This window comes from Odocoileus virginianus, chromosome 13 (genome assembly GCF_023699985.2).
Source record: "Odocoileus virginianus isolate 20LAN1187 ecotype Illinois chromosome 13, Ovbor_1.2, whole genome shotgun sequence".
Taxonomy (NCBI): domain Eukaryota; kingdom Metazoa; phylum Chordata; class Mammalia; order Artiodactyla; family Cervidae; genus Odocoileus; species Odocoileus virginianus.
The window spans coordinates 3,780,817-3,805,501 of NC_069686.1; the positions used below are offsets into that span (position 1 = coordinate 3,780,817).

Consider the following 24,685-nt stretch of genomic DNA (forward strand, 5'->3'; position numbering starts at 1 on the left):
AACCATCCTGGATGAATGAAAATTGACATAAACTTCTCCATATAATGAAAAACAGCAAATATTTGTGACAAAACTCAAATATTATAAGCAAGAGATTTTAAAAAATCAGAGTAGCTTAATAAAAATATCATCTTACTAGTGGCATTTTCTTTGAAAATTTTAATTTATCATGGAAATGATTTTGTTCATTGAGATAAAATTATATAAATATTTCAGGTCATGACCTCCAGATTTAAGACATTCTTCAAGACAATTTTGAATATGATCCAAGAGAAAATGTGATTTGAGTCTGGAGACAATTGTGAATGTAAGTATCTGAAAATTAGATTTTTCTCATGGTACAATGTAATAAAAACTAAAATATCAACTCATTAATCATTAAATTGCGAAAACTTTGATTCATTGTTTTCTCTCTATTACAACATGATTTTTTTAATCTAAAATTAATGTAATACGTTGTTTTCTGGTTGTATTTTTTTAAGATCAGCTAATGGTAAAAGCCCAGTGTATCTGACTGAAAAGAAAACATTATTTGGAAGATTTCTGTAATAAAAAGAGAAGTTTCTTTTAGGTAAGTCATTGATGAGGTCAGGCAGTGGCACAGATTCTGTGTGCTGGTTAATAGTGTGCTCTCACTGCATGCAATAATACAAATGATAAGTAACATGAAGAAGATATTTTTATAATTCTTATTCTAACATTTGCCCTGTGATAGAAATCACAACACATTTTCTAATGAAATTAAATCTAAGTTCGTAGTTCACTGGCAAACATTTATTGATTAGATTTTTATCTCCTTTGGAAAATATTTTAACTCAGCTAAATAAATATATTTTATGACTAAACCATGGTCATTTATGTTTCATAAAATGCTACCAGAGTAGATTGCTGATGGAACTTTTGGGGAGTAAGTGCCATACACTTCACTCCTGCAATGTTTGCCTCTTAGAATTAAGAAGCTAGCAGGAATCTATATCTAACATTACAAACACTTGACAGAGATACTTTTATTTGCTATTGTCCATATCCTTTAAACTTATTTTAATACTATAGATGGGTTAGCGAACGGTTTTTATTATAAAAAGTGAATTCTGTGGTGAAGAGTAGTTTCTATTAAAGTCCATTTTTTATGACTTATGGATGCTAGCTTTCAAGGAATGGGCCCAAATTCAATTTTTCCCTTAAATTGTTGAAGAGTCATAAAATTGGAAATAAAATTAATACTTATTGGCAATAAATAAGCTTTATAGTAAAATACGCTATCAAAAGTTGCGCTTTTATGTCTTGTGAGACTTTACTCTGATACTTTTTATCATTTTATCCTGATTTTTTTATCCAAATTTTGGTAAAGATAAGGATATGTAAAATAGATTACCAGTGGGAATTTGCTATATGACACAGGGAACTCAAACCCAGGCTCTGTAACAACCTAGAGGGGTGAGATGGGAAGTTTCATGAGGGAGGGGACATACGTGTACTTATGGCTGAATCATGTTGATGTTTGACAGAAACCAAAAAAAAAAAAAAAAGATGATTTCTAGTTATTCAAAATTACATCTGTAAGAGGCTTTGCTGCTTGAAAAGCTAACTAAATTAAGTTAAAATGTATTTAATTTAGCTCTTTAGTACTTTAAACTATTATGCTCTTAATATTTGTAATTCATAAAACTGTTAATCAAATCCTTAAAGCAAAATTATCATGTAGTTTTTATTTTTTTTGGTTTTTTTTTTTTATCATAAGGTTTAAAAGAAATTCCCACTGAGAACCATGTATATTTATTTCATATATATTACTGGATTATATTTTTCTTTTCTATTGCAGTTTGATTTATATATATAGCATATTTCATTTCGGCTTTAATGATGGAGAAAAAAAAATGTTTCCTGTCTTTTCTGTTCCTCTTGCCTTTTTTCATGGTAAGCATAAATTTCTCTAATGTATCCCCCTACCTATGATTGTTTCTGTTTTAACTTTTAATATACCCATCATTGATAAAGGTTAATAACACAAAATTACATAATATAGTTATTTGATGCATAAATAAGTGCACCTTTATATCTAATCAACACAGCAATAATTCATTTTCTTTCAGTGTACCTTTTTAGGCTTTTTGTCCTGTAACAGGCAACCTAGTATTATGTTGCATTGGGAAGGGTGGTATCAAAGCAAGGAAGTATGATAGATATAAAAGTGCAGACACCAGGGGAAAGTAATTACCAGAATTTGAAAAAAAAAAAAAAAATGGAATGGCTATATAGCACAGTCATACATAATAGATGAAATATTTTCAATCAGACCTGCTGATTCTGAGTTAGCTATGTTAAAAAAGCAATTCCAGCCTGTTGATTTTCTTCCCATTCTGCCGACTGATTGACTTGTATTGACTGAAAAGCATTTTGGAAACAATCACTATGTTTTAAATTAATTTCCTCATCCATTTCATTCAAATAAGTATTAAATGTCCGTTTTCTGACAGGCGTTGATGCTAAGTTTGGGGCAGATGTGTATGTGAGTATGTGCACTCCTGCATGCCTCTGCCTGTATATGCAGGGGAGGTGGGGCTGGAAGTGGAGGGTAGACAAGATGACTAAAACGCGATTGCCGTACTAGAGGGGCTGTATGCTTTATACACTTAATGTTACTTTTGTTTACAGAAATATTTTGTTCCCATTTTTCTCCCTTATTAAAGCAGTGACTGCACTCTTACTACAACAACAAATACTCTTATCGTATGTATGAGAAACTGAGAGACATAATCTCATCTAACTCTGTGCCAGCAAATAATTCTCCTGTGGTGTTTCCAAGTAAACCCCAGGAAGAGCCAAGCAGAGACTCAAGAAAAATATAGAAAACTTAAATGGGAAAAAAGCACGACTGCATTCCTGTTAGCATTTGTATTTAAAAACATTCTCAAGTATAGGAGCAGTCCAGATTCTACACTTTTCAGATGTTATCTTAGGTAAACAGACTAGAATTCAAGAAACAGGACTCCTGTTTCTTAGGCTCCCACCCTCAACTGAGCCTGCCAATGATCTGCACTGGCCAAAGCTGGTTCCCTGCAGGTAATTCTGTAACAGATTACCAACCCGATTACTGTAATTTAAGGAATTGTGACCGTTTCTCTTGAATTCATTCAGACAACATGCATATCTGACTTTTAAAGTAAGAATAAAAATGATATTGGTTTTATGCAATTCTAAAAACTGAGAACAGGAGAAAAGTATTTTTCCTTGATGCTGTAAATTTCCATTTTTAACTCGTGCAGCACAACAACTGCATAAATCTTTGTTAAGAAATTAAGACCAATCTAAGAATGAAAAAGTTAATGTTGAATGGTGGTGAGGTGATGGGAAAGCTAGAGTGGTGTCACACACTGAGGGACTATTACTATTTATTTTACATTTAAATTAACTCCAACTTACTGCTAGAGAACAGTAGTAAGAAAATTAAGAATAAAGAAGCAACATAAGAATAGAAAGATAACTGTTTATGGAAAATAGATAGGAATAATGCAAAAAAGAAGAAGAAATAAAGTTGAAGAGAGGTTTATATAGGCTTCATGCTATGAAACAAGGAAAAAAAGTCATGTAGAAATTAAAGTGTAAGTGAAGCTTAAAATAATGCTGCTAAAGTGGAAGAATATAAATATAGACCTTGTCCAAAACATTTATTGATATGCATACAATTAAAATTCTATTAACCAACAGCATAAATGAACTACTTGTCATTATTTTATCAAAATGTAAATATAAAAATGGCAACAATTTTGAGCATTTACCATGTGCCAGATACTTCCCCTTCATTATCTTGATATTATTTTAACCCATTTTACAACAAGAAAGCAGAGGTTTTGGTGGGGCTGTGTGGTGGGGTGGAGGTTAAATATCTTTCCTACATTGCCAGGTTAAAAAGTAGAGGTGGAGTTTGAATACAGCTGTCTGCATTCCAGAAAGCTGGCCTGGAGCTGGCCCCCACAGGCTTTGAGGGGGAACTATGGACTGTACTTCCCAGTGCTGCCACTGGCAACTCTTGGTGGTGGTGGATATTGAACGTGGTGGGATATTTACACCATGGAAACTGGCAAACACTGAAAGTCGGGGAGTTCCCCCCAGAGTCTGTTGACCATGCAGTACATCACTGTACTTACTATTTTTCACTGTGACAGACTGTCTCTAACATTCTCACAATTCTGAAATTTTATTTTCTTTAATTCCTTAGATTCTTGTTACAGCAGAATCCGAAGAAGAGAACCCCAGTGACTTAATACAGCTGGGTGTTACTAGAAATAAAATCATGACAGCTCAATATGAATGTTACCAAAAAATTATGCAAGACCCTGTTCAACAAACAGAAGGTAAACATGACAATTTTAAATACCTTTGATATAGTTTATAAGAAAACTAACCCATTACATCATTGCAGGTCCCCTAGGTTCCTTCTTAAAAATGGGTTAGTTGCTAGTTTTTCTAGTACATGTGCAGTTTTAATCATTTGTTAAGAACATTTTATTATGTAATTTATCTTACCTCTTTTTAAAAATTCTAATAAAAATATATGCAACAGGGATATTTTTAGTAATTTTTATATAGTATAAAGATATTTAAAATATAAAATAAGTATGTGTCTTGAATTAAATCAATGACAATTGATCTTCAGTTTATGTGATCTGTATTTCTTTTTTTCACAAACTTCTTGATAGGAACTTAATAAAATGACAATTTTTTTTGCATAACACATACTATGCATAGTACAGTTGGTAGCAAAGCTAATGAAATGCATGAATTTCTGTTTCCATTAGACATTTTAAAGGTATTTTTGAAAGATTTATTGAAGACCTACTAAGTGTCACATATATGCCTTAATTCTGAGTAGCACAAAGAGAGTTGCCAAATTTAGCAAAACCAAAAACAAAACCCAGAGCACAGAAACACCATGTTTTCTATCTGGCAATCTTAAAGACGGGATTATCTTTAAAATATAAAATGCAAAACTCATCGTGAAACAAAGAAAAATGTAAGACTTTAGATATTTTTAAATCAGTAGAAACAAATAATTTAATTTTGGAAGAAAATATTTATAGTATAAAACACACTTGTTATATACATGATTTGTTAAAAGTAGGTTACTGTTAATATTTGTGAGTGTCAAAATGAACTTGTTTGTGAGAAAGAGAAAAAAAAGCAATTTTTTCATATTGATCAACTCTTGGAATTTTAATCTAACCAATATAAATTGTCCAACTTCAAAGCAGTTTGATCTATCTGTCCAAATATTTTTATTACAATATATATCCAGTTAAAACATATCTCTAAAATATGTCAGACAATGACAAACTGTCTGATATTAGTTCAGTAGGGACTGCATTGTCAAATAGTTAAAATCTGTATACAAATTCTGTGCTAACTGATCTGGTTTCTCACTTTATTCCATTAAAGTCTAAGTGTTATTAGTTTAAAATTATTGAGTTAATGCCTTCCTAATGATCTAGATATGTGTGCAAGCTAGCTTCCAATGTAATTTCTTAATAATAGGAATATATTTATGAGGGTTTTATAGTAAAATAATTATGTGACAAAGTTTAGGATCACTACATAATAAATCTTCCTCTTGGAGATTCATAACATTCTCTATAATTTTAAATACTATAAAAAAATCCTGTCATAAAGAAATGTGTTTAACTTTGTGTTTTCCAAATCTATTTGACCACAAAAGCTTTTTTAACAGAAAACTCTTTCATGTCTCCTTCAAATGCTATATAACACAGCTGGGAAAATTCTAGAGATTTCCATCTATCATGTAGTCGGTGTTGTGGAGTCTTTTGAGCTCTGTAAGAACTTGTCTAAAGTGCTTTCTAAAATGGGGTCAGGAAAATTTCTCTGACAGGCCACAAAATGCATTTTATTTGGTGATAATGTGGATGCAAGCTATTTAAATAAAGAGTTTGAAAAACACAGGAGGGAAAACAGACTATATGAGTTTTATTTTTAATTAGAATTATTTAGATTTTCAGGCCAACAGAATGTTTTCTACTTCTGTGAGGCCTAGATTGATTCTGAGATTGCTGTGCAAATCTGTTAATAATAATAAACAGCTCATGCAGCATTCAGGTTTCTATCTATGTGTGCTTATGGCAAAAAAAATTACCCTCTTTGATTACAGACTGTTTTATAACTTTAGAAAGTTTTAGTCATTTTATTTCTCTATGCCTTTAAACTTTTTTTCTTGTAAGAGGTTCTTTCTCTTAATGTAGGTAAGAAAAGAATGTGAGATTAAACACTTTTACTTCATTTGACAAGAAAAGGAAGGAAAATAAGAGCTAGAATTTGGTGGAGGGCCCTAAATAAGTGTGTGTCAGGGTTAATGTGGTAAAATAGGAAATACTGGGATATTCATTTGTTCACTTCAAAAAATACTATAACTTGCCCTAAGAATACAGTTTCTAAAACACATTTCCAATTTCCCATATTTTTTGAATTTCAAAAATAGGGACACTAATTAACAAATACTTTATGGTTAAGGAAAACCAGCAAAGACCATGTAATTTATTGGATAAATAGCTACCTTTGAGCATGAGAATTAAAACTAAACATATATTTGTTTACATATTTCTAAATTTAACAATTAGTTATTCTAATAATTACTTTGTGAATAATCCAAGTAATTGTTATAAAGATTTTATATGATGTCTTCATTTTCAGTAGAGAATCTCTATTCCCTGTTAGTGTGAGTCAACCATGAAAACTTCATGTGTTTCTGTATAACTAGAGAGAGGTTAGTAAGCCCTAATTTTCACTCTCTCTTTAAGGCATTTATTGTAACAGAACCTGGGATGGATGGCTGTGCTGGAATGATGTTGCTGCAGGGACAGAATCAATGCAGCACTGCCCTGATTACTTTCAGGATTTTGATCCTTCAGGTAAAAGCAGAAATTTATATACAAATCTCCTTGGCATCTATTTAATAAACCCTCAGTTAACTAACTTACTATTTCCTTTTCAATTTTAAAGAAAAAGTTACAAAAATCTGTGACCAAGATGGAAACTGGTTTAGACATCCAGCAAGCAACAGAACGTGGACAAATTATACCCAATGTAATGTTAACACACATGAGAAAGTGAAGGTACGTAATAATTATAAATTCAAACTGAATTTACACTATCTACTTTAAAAGTTAGTCACTGATACAATATCAGAGAAAATTTAGCTAGTGTTCATTCATTCCACTGTAAAGCCTTTTCATAATAAAAACAGTCAAGAAAAATATCTTCATAGAAATAATTATTATAGATTCAATCATTACACTGAAGAAGCAATCCAGCTAGGTAATTGTCTGTTTACAAGTCAATGTCTCAGTACTGTAATTTAGAATTTTCCAAAGTAAGCATACTTTAAAAGTGTAAGAAAAAAGAAATGTTCATCTGTGGTGGAACTCCTATAATTACACTCAGGAATTGTGCTCAAGAGAACAAGACCCGGGGGGGTTTAAACAGACCTATCCGTCCCAGCCAAAGCCTTTCATCATGACTCACTGTTAGGTCACCTCACTGGCATTCCCACTTTTAACGCCCATCATACATTAAAGTCAAGGTTAGCATAGTTTGCCACAACAATAAAGTTTTGATACAGAGTTCCTGCACATATCTGCACATGTGTGTATCTGGAGGCAGTTTGTCACAGTGATTAAAACTGAGTTCTGGTTTCTCACTTCCTGTTTCTGCTCTTTATCAACTGTGACCCTGGGCAAACTAGAACATCTGCCTCAGCCCCTTCCCATCTAAATGAGGATAATGAACCCATCCTCAAGGTTTCATAGGAATTGACTAAATACAAGGAAAATATTTAGAAAACTAACAAGCCTATAGTAAGCATTTGATAACTGCCAGCTCTCATTATAAATCATGTACTCTTTATTTATTCAGAGAAGGGTTTGAACATATATATATAAATACACATTAAAATGGTAAGTTACAATAGAATAAAGATAAAAATCAAAGAGATAAAGTTAAAACCAAGAAAAATAATTTATTTGTACAGATCAGAGGCCCCTATACATTATTATATTGAGATTGTTTTGGAGTATCAAGTTTGTCAAATGGAGAAAAGAAACCTAGTTGGAAAAGAAGCCTTACCTGGCATTTAAATTAAACAAACAAAAATCATCAATTTAAGGTGCACAAACTGATGGAGTGAAAATTGTCAATGTCCTCCAAATTTTAAAATGCTGGTTTCACATTATATAAACTTAGATCAATAAATTTATTTCTTCATATGTTTAATATGACTTCTAATTTCTTAGATAAAAAGAGAAATTTAAAAATTTTGGTATCACCTGATAAATTTTTATAGATACTCTTCATTCAAAGTGTATTCAATACTTACTTTCTTGCTTGCTAAAGGCTTAATTTATCAGATCACATGTTTTTAAAAATAGATATTATTTTATTGATTTGGGGCTTATACACATGTAGAATTATAGCATTGATATTAGCATTAATTAATTTTTTATTCATACAAATTACAGACTGCACTGAATTTGTTTTACCTGACTATAATTGGACATGTATTATCTATTGCATCACTGCTTATCTCACTTGGCATATTCTTTTATTTCAAGTAAGTACATGCAAAATATTTTTTTAATTTACTGGTTATCTTTGGTGAATGCAGTGTCATATCCATGTTTATGTCATGTGCTGATAAAATACATGAAATATAGATGATTTATAATGCTTAAAATAAATTGACATTTAAAATAATTGAAATATGTTGACTTTGTCTTGACTTTATAAAATATAGAGAAAGGAGATTGATGAACTATCTGAAGCTTAACTTGTCATGCAGTAAGAAAGGAACCAAAATCAATATGCAAACCTATCTGTATTTGCTTTGGAAATTGTGAAATCTTAGAGGCCTTCCCAATTAAATTTTCAACTTCTTGGTCAATTTTACTATCAGTATACATGGTACATTGTAAGAACTGTATTTTGTGCAAAAAATAGCAATGACATTTAATATATACTATTAAAAATAATAATTTCAATATTTGTGTTTAGTTAATTTTCCTGATGTTGGGGGGATAATCTTTAAAATAGTTAAATTATGCTTTGAATTTTACTTGCGGTTTATTCTTTTGGGAGCTGGAGGGAGAGTCAGTTCCAATTTATTTTTTCATGAAAATATAGTTGATTTACAGTGTTTCAGGTATACAGCAAAGTGATTTAGTTATATGTACAAACATGTGTCTGTGTCTGTGTGTGTGTGTGTGTGTGTGTGTGTATATGCATGTGGCAATGTGTGTTAAGTCACTTCAGTCATGTCTGACTTTTTGTGACACTATGAACTGTAGCCCGCCAGGCTTCCCTGTCCATGGGATTCTCTAGGCAAGAATACTAGAGTGGTTGCAATGCCCTCCTCCAGGGGATCTTCCCAATCCAGGGATCCAAACTCTGTCTCTTCTGTCTGTCTCCTGCATTGGCAGGCAGTTTCTTTACCACTAACACCTGCCTTGGGAAGCCTGTATGTATGTAGGCATGTATACATATACAATATATACAACATATATACATGTTCTATGCTGTGCTTAGTCACTCAGATTTGACCCAGGGTTTGAATCCAGGTCTCCTGCATTGCAGGCAGATTCTTTACCATCTGAGCACCAGGGAAGGCCAAGAATACTGGAGTGGGCAGTCTATCTCTTCTCCAGGGGATCTTCCTGACTCAGGAATTGAAATAGGGTTTCCTGCATTGCCAGCAGATTCTTTACCAGCTGAGCTGAGCTACCAGGGAAGCCCAAATATATACATATGTATATATATATGCATACACACACACACACACACACACACACCATCTCACACCATCTCCAGGAGATGCATACTTACATATACACACACCTTGTGTATGGGGAAACCTAACGTGCTGCAGTCCATGGGATGGGATCGCAAAGAGTTGGATACAACTGAGTGGCTGAACAACATCAATATACACACACATATTCTTTTCAGATTTTTTCCCACTAGAGGTTATTACAAAATACTGAATATGGTTCCCTATGCTATACAGTGGGACCTTATTGTTCTATTCTATGTATAGTGGTGTTATCTGTTAATCCTAAATTTCCATTTTACCCTCCTCTTCTAGTTTCTTAATTCTATCCATTAGCTGGGATTTTTTTTTTTATTTTTTGAATGCTGAATTTTTTTTTTAATTTTTATTAGTTGGAGGCTAATTACTCCACAACATTTCAGTGGGTTTTGTCATACATTGACATGAATCAGCCATGGAGTTACATGTATTCCCCATCCCGATCACCCCTCCCACCTCCCTCTCCACCCGATTCCTCTGGGTCTTCCCAGTGCACCAGGCCTAGCTGTGATTTTTTAAATTGATAGCAAAGTAAATTCTAAAACATGCATACATTATCTTATACATTAACATGGTCTTCATAAATCTGATCACCACCAGTAGTTACACAATGCAGTGTAAAGAGTGACTGTACTTTATTGTATCATCCATCACTACCGTCATTGTCATTGTCTCTCTCTTATTCTCTTCTTCTTTTCCCTGCTCTCCTTCTCCCTACCCCCTACTCCTCCTTCTCCTTATCCTCCTCCTTCATCTTCTCCAACAATTATCCTGGAACATGATTCAGAACCGACTACAGTAATAGCACATCAAAATAATTCAAATCCAAAAATTATTAGATAACTGGATGTTAGGTTTGTTTTTAACTGGAACACCAGAATTTAGCCCACAGTTCATCACAATTCAAAGTACAGCAAATATATATACACTAAATGATTATCTTTCATGGGTTCAAAATCATAGGGTCTAGAGATTGTATCATAATTTCTGTTTTTGGAAACATGCCTTCTTAAGAACCTTCGATATGAATTACTTTGGGGAATTTTAATGGCATTTTTGATTTAAGACATTATCTAGGCATCATTAGAAACTAAAAAAATTCCATTCTGAAGAAAATTAATTCAACATTTGTGTACATTTTAAAATGTGACTTTCTTACAAAATTGTATGAAAATGTATCAAAATAAATTGAAGAGAATTTTTACCCTAAAATGTGGAAAATATTTCTTAAAGAATTAAATTTACAATTATTTTAATTTAATTTCAATTGCCATTAAAATTTAATTGCCATTTGAATTCAGTTGCCAATTGAATTTAATTGCCATTAAAATTCCCCAAAGTAATTCATATTGAAGGTTCTTAAGAAGGCACAAGTTTCCAAAAACAGAAATTATGATACAATCTCTAGATAATTTGTAACAAATTATCAAAAAATTCTTGCTCAAAACAAATTGTCAATTCTTAATCACTGCCTTTATAATTAATTATATGCCAGTTGCTTATATACAGTTTAATAAAACTTCATGTCTTTACTCTTGAATATATTCTTAGCCTATGTAAGATTTGAAATGAATACTTCGAAGTATGAAAAGCTTCATTATGACTGTCTAATAGATTAAAAAATGGAAAATAAACCATTTTCCAAAGTGACAATTTTTAAAGAAAGCCCTGAGTTTTACAGTGATAAATTATGCCATTGACAAACAAATAATGCTACTGATGTTAACAAATTTATTGGTAAAATATGGCGGTAAAACTTGGCTAATATTTAATTTCATAACTTTAAAACACAAAATGAAACTAAAATTTCAATGTTTCACTATTAGTTTAAGAAAGATATAGATCCTTTTTCTTCTTTGGTCCTGAAAGCAAAATCCCTACAATTTAAAAATACAAGTATCTGAATTTGAAAAAAAGACTCTCTTGGATCTTAGAACTAAATGATAAAACTGAAATCTATGCAGCACTTCCCAGGTGGCTCAGTGCCAAGGAATCCACCTGCAGTGCAGGAGCTCCTGGAGGTGCTGGCTTCATCCCTGGGTTGGGAGGATCTCTTGAGTAGGAAATGACAACTCACTCCAGTATCCTTGCCTGGAAAGTTCCATGGACAGCGGAGCTGGTAGGCTACAGTCCATAGGGTTGCAAAGAGTCAGGCATGATTGAGAGACTAAGCATGCAGTCTAGTACTCAGATTCTTAGTTCATTAAAATTATACATTACCACACATACAAACACACAAAGAGAGGATTAATTTAAATTTAACTAATATCAGCTAAGATTCTTTTTTATTTTTTAAGTGGAGGAAAAATGCTTTACAAGGTAAAGCAGTTCGTTTCTGCCATACAGCAATGCAGATCAGTCATAATTATATGTGTGTATATATATATATGTATATATATATATGTATATATATGTATATCCTCCCTCTTGAGCCTCCTTACTTTCTCCCCATTCCACTCCTCTAGGTCTCACAGAGTGCCAGACTGGGCTCCCTGTGTTAGATAGCAACTTCTCACCAGTTATCTATTCCATGCGTGATAGCATATATATGTCAATGCTATTTTTGTCATTCATTCCACCATCTCCTTTCCCTGATGTGTCCACAAGTCCATTCTCTACATCTGTGTCTTTATTGTTTCTCTGAAAATAGGTTCATCAGTTTCATTTTTCTAGATTCCATTTATATGCATGAAAATACAATATTTGTTTTTCTCTTTCTGAGAGAATTCACTCTGTATAATAGACTCTAGGTTCATCCACCTCACTACAACTGACTCAAATTCATCCTTTATCATGGAGTAATATTCCATTGTGTATATGTACCACATCTTCTTTATCCATTTATATATCAATGGATGTCTAGGTTGCTTCCATGTTATGGCTATTGTAAATAGTGCTACAATGAGCACTGGGATACAAGTGTCTTTTAGAATTGTGATTTTCTCAGGGCATATGCCCAGTAGTGGGATTGCTGGGGCATATGGTAGATTTATTCCCAGTTTTTAAGGAATCTCCATGGTACAGTACAGTACTGATACAGGCTGTATCATTCCCACCAACAGTGAAGGACGGTTCCCTTTGCTCCACATCCTCTCCAGCATTTATTGTTTGTAGATTTTTTTGATGATGGCCATTTTGACTGATATGAGGTGATACCTCATCTTTTCATGCATTTACTGGTTATAAAATTCTTTTTTTAACATGGAAATTTTATGACTATGATTAAGAATAAAATAGATCAGCCTCTACCCTAAGAGATCTTAAGAGTTATTTAAGACTATTTTAAATATCTTATTGTAAAAAAAGGTTATGTTCTAAATATTTCTAACCTCAGAAGAAGAATGCAAATATTAATTAAAAACAAACTATAATCTTGAGAAATAAGAATTGTATTTAAATTTGAAATATTTTAAAAAATTGACAACAATTTAATTTTTTTCTTTTTAAATAAATAAAATAAATGTATACAAATTGGGCAACTTCATGTATTTTCTCAGTTTTATTTCATACTCATTTGTTTTTACTCAGTTTTATTTGTAATGTACAAGTTATTCTAACTATTTTTACAACTTAGTTTTTTAAACAAACATTTAATTGGCTAACTAATATTCCATTAAGTTGACAGAAGTTTACTAAATGATTCTTCAATTTTTGAAAATTAACACTGCTTCCAGTTTATCTTACTGATAATAAACACTGCAATGGACATTTCAGCCATAACTTTTCCCATATTTTACTGTTTTTTTAGGCTACATTCCCAGAGATGAGATTTCTTTACAAAAGTGTATATATCTTTTTATGGCTCTTGAAATATATCATCTTGAAAGTATTTCAAAATCAACATGTTCAAAACAAACTCATGATATCTACTTTCTCATAACCCAAAGCAGTTTTTCTTCCAGAGTGACCCATCTTTACAAACACTACTACCAGCAACCTAGTTGCATAAGCTGTAAACTTAGGAGCAATCTTCAATATCTTATTAATTTTCCTCTGATCATTCTCTCCTCATGCTCTGTGGATAAAACCTCCTAACAGCCCTTCAGTTTATCCAATTTGTTTCATCTCTTCTGCTACCAACACCAACCAAGTCCTACCCAGCCTCTGTATCTTCACTTTCTCCACCTTCATTCAATTCAAAGCAGTAAAGCCAGAATATTTTCAAAGATTTATTTTAAATATAGATCTGATTTCATCAACCCTTCTTTAAAGTTTTTAGCCTTCCTATAGTCATTTACATAAAATCAGTCAATTATGTTTCCTATAATTGAATATTCTATTATCTCCCCCATTTCTCTAGCTTAGTTAAATATATTCATCTTTCAGATCTAAACTTTAGAATCATTTCCTCAGTGAAATTGCTGTGATTTTTTTTATTGTGGTATTTCTGAAACTATAACTAGTTTTTGCTGCATATGGAATAAATTTTTAACTACCATTTAGGAGCCCACCATCTCTGCAGATTTAATACTAATACAGCTGAGACACTTCAGATTAAATGATCGCTTTTTATTTTGCATGTAATAAATCAAAATAGTCAGGCACATTAAATTTCTGAAGGACAGAAAGTTAAGAATAGCAGTTGTATTGCATGCCAAAATGAGTAAAAAGAGAACAAGAGTGTCCGAGAATTTCACACACTATGGGTCCAGGCAAGTTTGAATTTTAAGGATATAAACAAAGTTCTGAACTACTTCCCTAAAACCAATTGCAAAATTAACAGTTTCTTTATGAAAGAACCTGATCTAACTGAGCAAATGCTTACTGTGGACTAATAAGGCAATAGTGGGACTGCCAAGTGAAAATAATATTGCAGGCCAAACTATACATAAATGCAAAGTATCCAGTTTAAATCTCTAATTAGACCAGTCATCTATTTCACATATGATAATATACATGTTTCAATGCTATTCTCTCAAATCACCCCACCTTCACCTTCTCCCAAAGTCCAACAGTCTGTTCTTTACATCTGTCTCTTTTGCTGTCTCATATATAGGGTCATTGTTACCAACTTTATAAATTCTATATATATGTGTTAATATACTGCATTGGTGTTTTTCTTTCTGACTTACTTCACTCTGTATAATAGGCTCCAGTTTTATCCACCTCAATAGAACTGATTTAAATGCATTCTCTTTAATGGCTGAGTAATATTCCATTGTGTATATGTACCACAGCTTTCTTATCCATTTGTCGGTGATGGACATCTAGGTTGCTTCCATGTCTGGCTATTGTAAACAGTGCGTGTGATGAACACTGGGGTACACATGTCTCTTTCAGTTCTGGTTTCCTCGGTGTGCATGCGTAGCAGTGGGATTGCTGGCTCATATGGCAGTTCTATTTCCAGTTTTTTAAGGAATCTCCACGCTATTCTCCATAGTTTGTACTAGTTTGCATTCCCATCAACAGTGTAAGAGGGTTCCTTTTTCTCTGCACCCTCTCCAGCATTTATTGTTTATAGACTTTTTGATAGCAACCATTCTGACTGGCATGAAATGGTACCAAATGGTGGTTTTGCTTTGCATTTCTCTGATAATGAGTGATGTTGAGCATCTTTTCATGTGTTTGTTAGCCATCTGTATGTCTTTGCAAAAATGTCTGTTTACTTCTTTGGCCCATTTTTGATTGGGTTGTTTATTTTTCTGGAATTGAGTTGCTTGTATATTTTTGAGATTAATTATTTGTCAGTTGCTTCGTTTCCTATTATTTTCTCCCATTCTGAAGGCTATCTTTTTACCTTGCTTATAGTTTCCTTGCTTGTGCAAAAGCTTTTAAGTTTAATTAGGTGCCATTTGTTTATTTCTCCTTTTATTTCCATTACTCTGGGAGGTAGGTCATAGAGAATCCTGATATGATTTATGTCAGAGAGTGTTTTGCCTATGTTTTCCTCTAGGAGATTTACAGCTTCTGGTCTTACATATAGATCTTTAGCATTTTGAGGTTATTTTTGTGTATGGTGTTAGAAAGTGTTCTAGTTTCATTCTTTTACACGTGGTTGGCCAGTTTTCCCAGCACCCTTGTTAAAGAGATAGTCTTTTCTCCATTGTATATTTTTGCCTCCTTTGTCAAAGATAAGTTGTCCATAGATGCATGGATATATCTCTGGGCTTTCTATTTTGTTCCATTGATCTATGTTTCTGTCTTTGTGCCAGTACCATACTGTCTTGATGACTGTTGCTTTGTAGTAGAGCCTGAAGCCAGGCAGGTTGATTCCTCTGGTTCCATTCTTCTTTCTCAAAATTGCTTTGGCTATTTGAGGTTTTTTGTAATTCCATACAAATTGTGAAATTATTTGTTCTAATTGGAAGATAAACTTCCAAACTCATTCTATGAGGCCACCATCACCCTGATACCAAAATCAAAGATGCCACCAAAAAAGAAAACTACAGGCCAGTATCACTGATGAACACAGATGCTAAAATCCTTAACAAAATTCTAGCAAACAGAATCCAACAACATATTAAAAAGATCATACATCATGACCAAGTGGGCTTTATCCCAGGGATGCAAGGATTCTTCATATTTGCAAATCAATCAATGTGATACACCATATTAAAACATTAAAAGATAAAAAATGCATGATTATCTCAATAGATGCAGAGAAAACCTTTGACATATTCAACATCCATTTATGATAAAAACCCTCCAGAAAGCAGGCATAGAAGGAACATGCCTTAACATATTAAAAGCCATATATGATAAACCCATAGCAAACATTATCCTCAATGGTAAAAAATTGAAAACATTTCCCCTAAAGTCAGGAACAAGACAAGGGTACCCACTCTTACCACTGCTATTCAACATAGTTTTGGAAGTTTTGGTCACAGCAATCAGAGGAGAAAAGGAAATAAATGGAATCCAGATTGGAAAAGAAGTAAAACTCTCACTGTTTGCAGATGACATGATTCTCTTCATAGAAAACCCTAAAGACTCCACCAGAAAATTACTAGAGTAATCAATGAATACAGTGCAAGATATAAAATTAACACACAGAAATCCCTTGCATTTCTATACACTAAAAATGAGAAAACTGAAAGAGAAATTAAGGAAACAATTTCATTCACTATTGCAATGAAAAGAATAAAATACTTAGGAATAAATCTACCTAAAGAAACAAAAGACCTATATATAGAAAACTATAAAACACTGATGAAAGAAATAAAAAATGGCACAAATAGATGGAGAAATATACCATGTTATGGATTGGAAGAATCAATATAGTGAAAATGAGTATATAAACCAAAGCAATCTATAGATTCAGTGCAATCCTTATCAAGCTACCAACAGTAAAAAAGATTCTTTAATAATGAGTTAGTGCAATATACTTGATTTCAGGCACAAGTTAATTTTAATGGATAGTGAAATACAGTAATTTAAAAAATGGGATATATGCAAATCTTGCCATCTCACACTTACTAATAGCATGGACTTATTCCGATTTATGCTTTTCAGTTAGCCTGTTTCTTTATAATGAGCCGTATCATTATTTGAAATATTGGCAGGGAAGATTCACAAAGTACTTAGCATGTAACGATCTTCCAATAAATGGTAAAAGGAACAAATTTTGCCCTTAGACTCTATCAATCATGTAGGCATGTAGACTATACTTACTTAGTCATCTAATATTATACCTATATAATTGTTCAGTTTGGTTCAGTTGCTCAGTCATGTCCAACATTTTGTGAACCCACGGACTGCAGCAGGCTTAGCTACCCTGTCCATTACCAATTCCTGGAACTGACTCAAACTTGCATACATCCAGTTGGTGATACCATCCAATCATCTCATCCTCTGTTGACCCCTTCTCCTCCTGCCTTCAATCTTTCTCAGCGTCAGGATCTTTGACAATGAGTCAGTTCTTCACAACAGGTGGCCAAAGTATTGGAGTTTCAGCTTCAGCATGAGTCCTTCCAATGAATATTCAAGACTGATTTTCTTTAGGATTGACCGGTTTGATATCCTTGTAGTCCAAGGGACTCTCAAGAGTTTTCTCCAACACCAGAGTTCAAAAGCATCAATTCTTCAGTGCTTGGCTTTCTTTATAGTCCAGTTCTCACATCCATACATTACTACTGGAAAAATCATACCTTTAACTAAACGGAATTTTGTTGACATAGTACTATCTCTGCATTTTAATATGCTGTCCAGAGAGCAAGCATCTTTGAATTTCATGGCTGTAGTCACCATCTGCAGTGATTTTGGAGCCTGAAAAAATTGAGTCTGCCACTGTTTCCATTGTTACTCCATCTATTGCCATGAAGTGATGGGACTGGATGCCATGATCTTAGTTTTCTGAATGTTGTGCTTTAAGCCCACTTTTTCACTCTCTTCTTTCACTTTCATCAAGAGGCTCTTTAGTTCTTCTTCACTTTCTGCCATAAGGGTGGTGTCATCTGCATATCTGAGGTTATTGATATATCTCCCGGCAGTCTTGATTCCAGCTTGTGCTTCATCCAGCCCAGTGTTTCTCATGATGTACTCTGCATATAAGTTAAATAAGCAGGGTGACAATATACAGCCTTGATGTACTCCTTTCCTGATTTGGAACCAGTCTGTTGTTCCATGTCCAATTCTAACTGTTCCTTCTCAACCTTCATACAGATTTCTCAGGAGGCAGGTAAGGTGGCCTGGTATTGCCATCTCTTTAAGAATTTTCCATAGTTTGTTGTGATCCATGCAGTCAAAGGCTTTGCCATAGTCAATAAAGCAGAAGTAGATATTTTTCTGGAATTCTCTTTTTTTTTTTTGATGATCCAACGGATGCTGGCAATTCGATCTCTGGTTCCTCTGCCTTTTCTACATCCAGCTTGAACATCTGGAAGTTCACGGTTCACTTACTGTTGAAGTCTGGCTTGGATAATTTTGAGCATTACTTTGCTACCGTGTGAGATGAGTGGAATTGTGTGATAGTTTGAACATTCTTTGGCATTTCCTTTTTTGAGATTGGAATGAAAACTGGCCTATTCCAGTCCTGTGGCCACTGCTGAGTTTTCCAAATTTGCTGGCATATTGAGTGCAGCACTTACACAGCATCATCTTTTAGGATTTAAAATAGCTCAACTGGAATTCTATCATCTCCATGAGCTTTGTTTGCAGTCATGCTTCCTAAGACCCACTTGACTTCAAACTCCAGGATGTCTGGATCTAAGTGAGTGATCACACCATCATGGTTATCTGCATCATGAAAATCTTCTTTGTATAGTTCTTCCATGTATTCTTGCCACCTCTTCCTAATATCTTCTGCTTCTTTTAAGTCTGTACCATTTATGTCCTTTATTATGCCCATCTTTGCATGAAATGTTCCCTTGGTATCTCTAATTTTCTTGAAGAAATTTTTACTCTTTCCTATTCTATTGTTTTCCTCTATTTCTTTGCTTTGATCACTGAGGAAGACTTTCTTATCTCTCCTTGCTATTCTTTGGAACTCTGCATTCCAATGGGTGTATCTTTTCTTTTCTCCTTTGCCTTTCACATCTCTTCTTTTCTCAGCTATTTGTAAGGCCTCCTCAGATAACCATTTTGCTGTTTTGTATTTCTTTTTCTTGGGAGTAGTCTTAATCACAACATCCTGTACAAGGTCATGAACCTCCATCCATACTTCTTCAGGCACTAGGCCTATCAGATCTAATCCCTTGAATCTATTTGTTACTTCCACTGTATAATCATAAGGGATTTGATTTAGGTCATACCTAGATGGTCTTGTGGTTTTCCCTACTTTCTTCAGTTTAAGTCAATTTGGCAATAAGGAGTTCATGATTTGAGCCACAGTCAGCTCCCAGTCTTGTTTTTGCTGACTGTATAGAGCTTCTCCATCTTTGGCTGCAAAGAATATAATCCATCTGATTTCAGTATTGACCATCTGGTGATGTCCATGTGTAGAGTCAGTAATACAAAATAAAAAACAAAAACAATAAAAAAAAACTATTGTGGAGCAACAAAGAGCTGTGGGAAGACATTAAAGGAAAGACTCATTTGACTCATAGAATCAGAAGATCCTTAAGGTGATAAACTCAATGAAACAAGTGCTGAATAAAGGACAGAACTTGAACAGCAGAAATTGTAAGATAAGAAATGAAGATATTATCTAATTCAATGCCAAGTTTTACTTGTATTCTACATAGTTAATTAAGTTTCCCAGGGTTCCTCTCCATCTATGTACTTCTGTTTGCCTTAGTAATTTTGTTTTTATTTATCTTTTAAAAATGGAGAATTTGACCAGAAAGAAGCAAAGCTTCAGATTCATTTTTCTTTTTTATTAGACAAACTCAGGCTTTAGATAAAACATGAGAAAACGGGGTCAAGTTTGTCCTAGGTATAGCATTCTAAATCCCCTTTTCTGTTTTAGACATCTTTCATTACAGGTTAAGTGGTTAAGAGTATGTTCTCTCAGCAGGCATGCCTGGTTTCAGATTCTACCTTCATCAGCTTCTTAGCGTATAGCATCCAATAACTTCTTTAATTTCTCTAATCATCAATTTCACATCTTTAAAATGCAGATTCTATAAGTATCTATATTGTAACTGAGATGATATGCATGCATTGTTAAGTAAAGAGTCTCATTTAGGAAACACTATTACTGAGCAGTTATCACTTTTGCTCTCTCTTATTAGTCCATTGAAAGATTTTATATAAACATTTAGCCCTGACAGGCATATTTTAACAGTGAGCTCTTTAAAAATATAACTAAAGAACACTATTTCTAGTTTTATGTGTGCCACATTTTTAAAAGAAATTGTTATAACATTCCCGTAGAAAAATTGATCTTGGTGAGGCAGTAGTGAGGCTGGTTGATTGCAAATGTTCAACCTGGAGCCCGTCTATCTCCTACCAAAAATCAATACACAATGAATGAACAATTAGTTGTATAATTATGTCAGTAAAAATTGTGATTAAGTATTAATAAATTAGTCAAAAATAATAAAACTTTATGTCCACCATATACCACATTGCTGACTCAGTACTTGAATTTGTAGTCTTTGATTTTAATGCACTCTTATTACATACTCCCCAGAACTATCTATTAAAATAGGAAAAGCCACTATCAACACAAAACAACTGTGTCCTAAAATAAGAAATAATGGAAAGAACATGACAAAGTTAGTGCCATGAGAGCAACAGTCATCACTGCTTCTTCCTTTACCTGTTCCAGGGCTTAGTATGTAATCTTGTGCATAGTAGGCAGTTAACTGGAGAAGGAAATGGCAACCCACTCCAGTGTTCTTGCCTGGAGAATCCCATGGATGGGGTCGCACAGAGTCGGACATGACTGAAGTGACTTAGCAGCAGCAGCAGCAGCAGCAGCAGGCAGTTAACACATTTTCAAGTAATGAAAATATGAATGAATTTGGAAATATTTTTGTAGGATGGACTTTTCTATGACTTATCTGTGACCTTGGACAAGTCTCTTGAATTTGTCTGGCCTCTGTTGTCTCCATCAACAAAGAAAGACATTAGACTAAGACTCTACAATTCTAACCAGTAGAAGTATCTGTGTAAAATAATATAGGATACCCTGCAGCTAGATCCAAAGAAGACCAAGGACATCAGAAAATGCTTAATTGAATGGTTAATAAAATGTGTTCATACAGTCAGGAACAATAGAAATCTTTGCTTTCTTCCAACTAACCTGAAACAATTCCTTGGGGAGCTGATATTTCACATAAAATCATTGTGTGTACAAAAATCTATCAATGTCTCACTTCTGTTTCTGAACCCAGCACCTCAAACTGCAGTCATTCTTTCTTAGTAGAGGGTAGAGGCAGCTTTTTCTTTTTCATTTGTTAATTGAAGGTCACTGGTCCATCCTAATAAAAACCAAAACTGGACAAAAAGTTGATTTAGGGTACTGTTTGTTATTTTTTTATTAAGAGAGAAAAAAGAAAAGTCTACTACTCAGCCATGCTTTAAATTAGAAACAGAGAACATGAAACACTATTTACCAGATATACTTCAGTTTTATATTAGAGTCAATTAAAGGAAAGAGAGTGGGAGATAAAAAGAAAGGGAACAGAAAGGGAGGGGAAGAGAGAGAGACAGAACTTTAGGATTTGCCAAGCCCTGAGGGGCTCTTACTCATAATGATCCTTGGAAAAACAAAGCAGAATCCTTTAGATAAAAAAATAAATAAGCTTTACTGGAATTAGCTATAAATTACATTTTAATTACTGTTTAATATCTGAGAGCATAGCAAATCTTGCTGTTATGTTTAACTTAGATAAAGGACTTCCTCTTCTTACACATAAAAGAGCACATGTAACTTGCATGTAGAAAAAGGTAGCTTTTATTTTTAATCATCTTAATTTTGCTGACATTTTAGGGAGTGCTTCAAAATAATTCTAAAGCCAAGTTGCATATTTGCACCTATATAGACAATGTTGTCATTTCTAGGTAGTTGAGATAATGTCCTGAATAAAATTCAGCAAAAAAAAAAAAAAAATCTATCCAGTTGATAGACCAAAGCTTTCTCAGCATAATAAAATGATCCTTTAATGCTTCATTTCTGCTTTCAGGGCAAGTGTCACAAATTCTTACCTTTTTTTTTTTTAGATCATATATGAAAATATTCAATCAATATTGTGAACTTTTATCTCATTTCCAATTCCTTCATCTATCTCTTGAAATTCGAACAAGTATGGTTTTCCTCTTTAAGATATAATTTTTCACCTGAAAATTATTTATGATTGAATCTTTAAATTGGTTTTGAACAAAGCTAACTATTTAAAGAAACCCTACATTGAAACAGAAAAAAGAGAATCTTCCTCTATAAACCATACTCTGATGTACCTGTTTTTACAAATCAGAGCTATCACTTAAATAGGTTATGGAAAATCTGGAAAATCTGCACTGTTTAGACATCTATTATAAGGAGTAAAGTAAGTCAGAAAGAAAACACCAATACAGTATACTAATGCATATATATGAAGTTTAGAAAGATAATAACAATGACCCTATATGCAAGACAGCAAAAGAGACACAGATGTAAAGAACAGACTTTTGAACTCTGTGGGAGAAGGCAAGGGTGGGATGATTTGAGAGAATAGCACTGAAACATGTATATTATCGTATGTGAAATAGATCGCCGGTCCAGGTTCAATGCATGAGACGGGGTGCTCGGGGCTGGTGCACTGGGATGACCCAGAGGGATGGGATGGGGAAGGAGGTGGGAAGGAGGTTCAAGATGGGGAACACATGTACACCCATGGCTGATTCATGTCAATGTATGGCAAAAACCACTACAATACTGTAAAGTAATTATCCTCCAATTAAAATAAATTAATTAACTTAAAATTTTTAAAAAAAGTTTGGCAGTGGCAGTGTCCAGAAGTAGACATGTAGTCGTCCTTGAGCAACATCCCTCTGAGTGCCTGCCCAGGGCCATCCTTGTTTTCTCCACTTGTGATAAGAGTGTATTCTTTGTTTGTTGTGCCTACAGTTCTCAGGTACATTCAATTCTACTGTATGTATCCTAGGCTTCTTTCAGCTTAACACTGGTTGTTGTTAAATTAACTGTTTTTTTTGTATAATGTTATATTAGGGCAAGCTCAGTGAGTCTATTTCCAAATTAATTAATTGAATCAATGTGTTGAAAAATCCTTCCCTCTCAAAAGGAATGTGATGAGAGGTGAAATATTCCTATTTAGTAATGTTAGGCTTGGCTGGAAAGGTTTTTAAATATGTCCTGTGTAATTACATAATAAAAGCATTGCATTTCCACATTAGAGTATCAGATTTAAATAAGGACAAACTGTTACAAGAAGTGATGGATTTACTCTAACAAAAACCAGTCCCTCTATAATGTAATTGCTAGTACTAGTTTATGGAGGAGTCCAAGTATGGAAATAGAAAGTAAATAACTGAATTTTGGACTTATTTTAAAGAGTAAATTTATTATTTAAACTACAACTATATATTAAAGATAACATATTTCTGTTGATATTTTTATAAATAAGAAACAATTTATAAGTGTATTTATAAAGTATATTCAAATATGATTATTATTTAAGCATAAGTAAATTTTCATGGGAACAAAATGACAAATTGTTCTAAGAATGCAGATGACCTGCTGCTTGGTACAAAAACTAGACCATTATTTGAATGGATTAAAACTTCATAATTCGAAAGAGGAGGCACATAAGTAACATCTTTCTTCCCCAAATCATAATATGATTTGCAATCTCATTTGACTCAGTGGTGATGAATCCTCCTGCCAGTGGAGGAGATGCAGCTTCAATCCTGGGTCAGGAGGATCCCTTGAGGACGGTAACGGCAACCCACTCCAGTATTCTGCCTGTGGAAAATATCATGGACAGAGGAGCTTGGCAGGCTACAGTCCATGGGGTCACAAAGAGTTGGATATGACTTAGTTACTAAACAACAACAAACCTTCTACTCTTATAGAATTTCCTTGACCATATTCACTGATATGACTATATACAAGGAGAAAGCAAAGTAAGCCCTTCCATCTATAGCATCTTCTTAGTAGTTAGGAAAAATAAAACCCAAGAATGATTGGATATTACTTATCCAGTTAGCATTTGCTGATGGAACATTAAGACATTACATAAAAATAATGAGCTGCAGAATCAAGCAGTCATTTAGTAACTTATGCTGTTTGAATTTAATTTTCCTAATTTTAATATAAAAAATGTGGAGTTTTTCTTTGTGCTTTATTCACATTTTCTGTCTCTTTTGCTGCTCAAAAACCTTAAGCTTTAACTTTGTAAAACACACAAAAAAGTTTGACTCAGGATGCCTTCTCTGTTTGGAATGTTTTTCTTGCCTATCTTCTCCAGTTTCAGTTCTATCTTGAGTATTTCCCTC

The 24,685-nt window shown here is 33.5% G+C and overlaps 1 protein-coding gene across 3 annotated transcripts in view; it reads left to right on the forward strand.

Annotated features, from left to right (window-relative positions):
- Positions 1 to 24,685, forward strand: part of CALCRL (calcitonin receptor like receptor) — a 130,544-nt gene that overhangs the window by 79,565 nt on the left and 26,294 nt on the right. For all 3 annotated transcript variants that reach the window (XM_070475894.1, XM_070475893.1, XM_070475895.1), the window contains 7 exons: positions 217 to 307; positions 483 to 571; positions 1,823 to 1,917; positions 4,220 to 4,355; positions 6,807 to 6,917; positions 7,009 to 7,121; positions 8,523 to 8,614. In XM_070475894.1, the coding sequence (XP_070331995.1) occupies positions 1,861 to 1,917; positions 4,220 to 4,355; positions 6,807 to 6,917; positions 7,009 to 7,121; positions 8,523 to 8,614 (509 nt within the window). In that variant the 5' untranslated portion in view covers positions 217 to 307; positions 483 to 571; positions 1,823 to 1,860. The remainder of the gene's footprint in view (positions 1 to 216; positions 308 to 482; positions 572 to 1,822; positions 1,918 to 4,219; positions 4,356 to 6,806; positions 6,918 to 7,008; positions 7,122 to 8,522; positions 8,615 to 24,685) is intronic.